Source organism: Oncorhynchus mykiss, chromosome 3, assembly GCF_057628025.1.
Source record: "Oncorhynchus mykiss isolate SJ-2025 chromosome 3, ASM5762802v1, whole genome shotgun sequence".
Lineage (NCBI taxonomy): Eukaryota > Metazoa > Chordata > Actinopteri > Salmoniformes > Salmonidae > Oncorhynchus > Oncorhynchus mykiss.
In genome coordinates, this window is record NC_143024.1 from 86,039,483 (window position 1) to 86,044,482 (window position 5,000).

At 41.0% G+C, this 5,000-nt stretch overlaps 1 protein-coding gene across 18 annotated transcripts in view; it reads right to left on the minus strand.

The window, feature by feature from the left end:
- The window catches only part of LOC110504742 (peripheral plasma membrane protein CASK), a 245,582-nt gene that overhangs the window by 70,019 nt on the left and 170,563 nt on the right, over window positions 1–5,000 (minus strand). For 10 of the 18 annotated variants that reach the window (XM_036975202.2, XM_036975197.2, XM_036975195.2 and 7 more), the window contains exons 11-12: window positions 3,803–3,820; window positions 1,673–1,794 (exon numbers count right to left, since the gene is read on the minus strand). In XM_036975202.2, the coding sequence (XP_036831097.1) occupies window positions 1,673–1,794; window positions 3,803–3,820 (140 nt within the window). The remainder of the gene's footprint in view (window positions 1–1,672; window positions 1,795–3,802; window positions 3,821–5,000) is intronic. The other 8 variants (XM_090230389.1, XM_090230392.1, XM_090230388.1 and 5 more) reach the window with 1 other exon arrangement.

Sequence of the window (5,000 nt, forward strand, 5' to 3'; positions counted from 1 at the left end):
ATAGAGAGGCATCTAATGACAGATAGAGAGGCATCTAATGACAGATAGAGAGGCATCTAATGACAGATAGAGGCATCTCATGACAGATAGAGGCATCTAATGACAGATAGAGGCATCTAATGACAGATAGAGTCACGTCTAATGACAGATAGAGAGGCATCTAATGACAGATAGAGAGGCATCTAATGACAGATAGAGGCATCTAATGACAGATAGAGGCATCTAATGACAGATAGAGTCACGTCTAATGACAGATAGAGGCATCTAATGACAGATAGAGGCATCTAATGACAGATAGAGTCACGTCTAATGACAGATAGAGAGGCATCTAATGACAGATAGAGAGGCATCTAATGACAGATAGAGGCATCTAATGACAGATAGAGAGGCATCTAATGACAGATAGAGAGGCATCTAATGACAGATAGAGAGGCATCTCATGACAGATAGAGAGGCATCTAATGACAGATAGAGAGGCATCTAATGACAGATAGAGGCATCTAATGACAGATAGAGTCACGTCTAATGACAGATAGAGAGGCATCTAATGACAGATAGAGAGGCATCTAATGACAGATAGAGAGACATCTCATGACAGATAGAGAGGCATCTAATGACAGATAGAGAGGCATCTAATGACAGATAGAGAGACATCTAATGACAGATAGAGAGGCATCTAATGACAGATAGAGGCATCTAATGACAGATAGAGTCACGTCTAATGACAGATAGAGAGGCATCTAATGACAGATAGAGAGGCATCTAATGACAGATAGAGTCACGTCTAATGACAGATAGAGAGGCATCTAATGACAGATAGAGGCATCTAATGACAGATAGAGTCACGTCTAATGACAGATAGAGAGGCATCTAATGACAGATAGAGAGGCATCTAATGACAGATAGAGGCATCTAATGACAGATAGAGGCATCTAATGACAGATAGAGTCACGTCTAATGACAGATAGAGGCATCTAATGACAGATAGAGGCATCTAATGACAGATAGAGTCACGTCTAATGACAGATAGAGAGGCATCTAATGACAGATAGAGAGGCATCTAATGACAGATAGAGGCATCTAATGACAGATAGAGAGGCATCTAATGACAGATAGAGTCACGTCTAATGACAGATAGAGAGGCATCTAATGACAGATAGAGGCATCTCATGACAGATAGAGAGGCATCTAATGACAGAAACAACACTATTTGTTTATTTTTTCACTTCCATAAGGGAAACTTTCTTTCTGACTTCGATTTTAGTGACCTGACTAGTATTTCTTGTCTTAGTATGTGTGAGTGTGTGTGGTGTAGGTGTATTTTAAACTTTATTTAACTAGGCAAGTCAGTTAAGAACAAATTCTTATTTTCAATGACGGCCTAAGAACAGTGGGTTAACTGCCTATTCAGGGGCAGAATGATAGATTTGTACCTTGTCAGCTCAGGGGTTTGAACTTGCAACCTTCCGGTTACTAGTCCAACGCTCTAACCACTAGGCTGCCCTGCAGTCCTCTCATGTAGAATGCGTACACTGTATGTGTGTGTGTTGTGTAGGTGTTTGCAGTCCTCTCAAGTAGCATCTGTATACTGTATGTATATATGTGTGTGTGTGTGTGTGTGTGTGTGTGTGTGTGTGTGTGTGTGTGTGTGTGTGTGTGTGTATCTACTCACGTCTAGTAGTGTGTGTAGATGCTCGTCTTGAAAGACACTGTGTAGGAAGTCTATATCTTTCTCACTGCAGTCTGTCAACGCATGGATCTCCTCCAGGCTGTCCAGCACCTGAGACACAGCCCCTGTACAGACACACACACACACACACACACACACACACAGACACAGACACACACAGACACACAGACACACACACGTCAGTCAGTTACACAACAGTAGCACAAAAGAGAATACAATGAATATGATAAAGCTAAAGGGACAAATAATAATAATAATAAAACAACAAATGCACAAATCACAAAGCAGACATATTGTAGGCAGGATCTCAGAGTTGACTGGTAGAGAACTATCTCAGAGTTGACTGCTGGAGAACTATCTCAGAGTTGACTGCTGGAGAACTATCTCAGAGTTGACTGGTAGAGAACTATCTCAGAGTTGACTGGTAGAGAACTATCTCAGAGTTGACTGCTGGAGAACTATCTCAGAGTTGACTGCTAGAGAACTATCTCAGAGTTGACTGCTGGAGAACTATCTCAGAGTTGACTGCTGGAGAACGATCTCAGAGTTGACTGCTGGAGAACTATCTCAGAGTTGACTGCTAGAGAACTATCTCAGAGTTGACTGCTGGAGAACTATCTCAGAGTTGACTGCTGGAGAACTATCTCAGAGTTGACTGCTAGAGAACGATCTCAGAGTTGACTGCTGGAGAAGTATCTCAGAGTTGACTGCTAGAGAACTATCTCAGAGTTGACTGCTGGAGAACTATCTCAGAGTTGACTGCTAGAGAACTATCTCAGAGATGACTGCTACAGAACTATCTCAGAGTTGACTGCTAGAGAACTATCTCAGAGTTGACTGCTTGAGAACTATCTCAGAGTTGACTGCTAGAGAACTATCTTAGAGTTGACTGCTAGAGAACTCTCTCAGAGTTGACTGCTAGAGGTCCATCTCAGAGTTGACTGCTGGAGAACCATCTCAGAATTGACTGCTGGAGAACTATCTCAGAGTTGACTGCTAGAGAACTATCTCAGAGTTGACTGCTGGAGAACTCTCTCAGAGTTGACTGCTGGAGAACTCTCTCGGAGTTGACTGCTGGAGAACTCTCTCAGAGTTGACTGCTGGAGAACTATCTCAGAGTTGACTGCTAGAGAACTATCTCAGAGTTGACTGCTAGAGAACTATCTCAGAGTTGACTGCTAGAGAACTATCTCAGAGTTGACTGCTGGTGAACTATCTCAGAGTTGACTGCTAGATAACTATCTCAGAGTTGACTGCTGGAGAACTATCTCAGAGTTGACTGGTAGAGAACTAAGAGTTGACTGCTAGAGAACTATCTCAGAGTTGACTGCTAGAGAACTATCTCAGAGTTGACTGCTAGAGAACTATCTCAGAGTTGACTGCTGGTGAACTATCTCAGAGTTGACTGCTAGAGAACTCTCTCAGAGTTGACTGCTGGAGAACTATCTCAGAGTTGACTGCTAGAGAACTATCTCAGAGTTGACTGCTAGAGAACTATCTCAGAGTTGACTGCTAGAGAACTGTCTCAGAGTTGACTGCTAAAGAACTATCTCCAAGTTGACTGGTAGAGAACTAAGAGTTGACTGCTAGAGAACTATCTCAGAGTTGACTGCTAGAGAACTATCTCAGAGTTGACTGCTAGAGAACTATCTCAGAGTTGACTGCTAGAGAACTATCTCAGAGTTGACTGCTAGAGAACTGAGAACTATCTCAGAGTTGACTGCTAGAGAACTATCTCAGAGTTGACTGCTAGAGAACTATCTCAGAGTTGACTGCTAGAGAACTATCTTAGAGTTGACTGCTAGAGAACTATCTCAGAGTTGACTGCTAGAGAACTATCTCAGAGTTGACTGCTAGAGAACTATCTCAGAGTTGACTGCTAGAGAACTATCTCAGAGTTGACTGCTAGAGAACTATCTAAGAGTTGACTGCTAGAGAACTATCTTGGAGTTGACTGCTAGAGAACTATCTCAGAGATGACTGCTAGAGAACTTTCTAAGAGTTGACTGCTCGAGAACTATTTTAGAGTTTACTGCTAGAGAACTAGGGACAACACAGACAGTTAGAGAACAGACACACAGAGCAGTATATACCTAGAGGAGGGATACCTACGTTCTGCTACTAGTAGTCCTATCACCATGGCAGCATTAACACAAACAACACAATCACATTACAGATTACATGTCATTCTCATATAGGGACTACATTACACTACATGGACACAAAAATGGTAAATAAGAACTGGAATCGTGGCTGAAACATTTACTGAAACATTCTCTGAAAACATTCCCTGAAAACATTCCCTGAAACATTCTCTGAAAACATTCCCTGAAAACATTCCCTGAAACATTCTGTGAAAACATTCCCTGAAACATTCTCTGAAAACATTCCCGGAAAACATTCCCTGAAAACATTATCTGAAACATTCACTGAAAACATTCCCTGAAACATTCCCTGAAACATTCTCTGAAAACATTTACTGAAAACATTCCCTGAAACATTCACTGAAAACATTCCCTGAAATATTAATTGAAAACATTCCCTGAAAACATTCCTTGAAAACATTCCCTGAAAACCTTCCCTGACTAAACAGTGCAGACCACCCAAAGATTTCTGAGATGCTGAATTGACTTGTTAGTCCAACAAAAATAACAGCAGTACTGTGTCAGAGGTTAGAGACTCCACTCCTGCTGTAACACACCTTATTTAAATGATCAATTAATCATGTTCTTCAGTCTAGAGACAATGATTTATAGATTTTTTAAAATCAGGTGTACTACTGATGGGCTGGAACAAAAGCCTGCAGGCCCAGTACAGTACCCAGTCCAGGACTGAAGTTTGAGAAACCTGTGTAAGAGTTAGGTTACTAGACAAAAATCAAATCACACTTATTTGTCACATGCGCTGAATACAACAATGGAATGCTTAATTACAAGCTCTTAACCAACAATGCAGTTTTAAGAGAAAAAAAGAAAATAAAAAAAAAGAAATAAAAGTAACAAATAATTAAAGAGCAGCAGTAAAATTACAATAGTGAGACTATATACAGGGGGTACCGATACAGAGTCAATGTGTGGGGGCACCGGTTAGTCGAGGTAATCGAGGTAACATGTACATGTGGATAGAGTTATTAAAGTGACTTATGCATAGATGATAACAGAGATACTTTCTTTGTGAAAACAACACCTTGAAAAAGACAAAACCTCATTAGGACACAGGACTGCCTCTTCCTTTTTTTATTATTTTTACCCCCCTTTTTTGATCTTGGCTCATGATTGACCGTTCAACTGGTATCTGGGGTCAGCCCGCA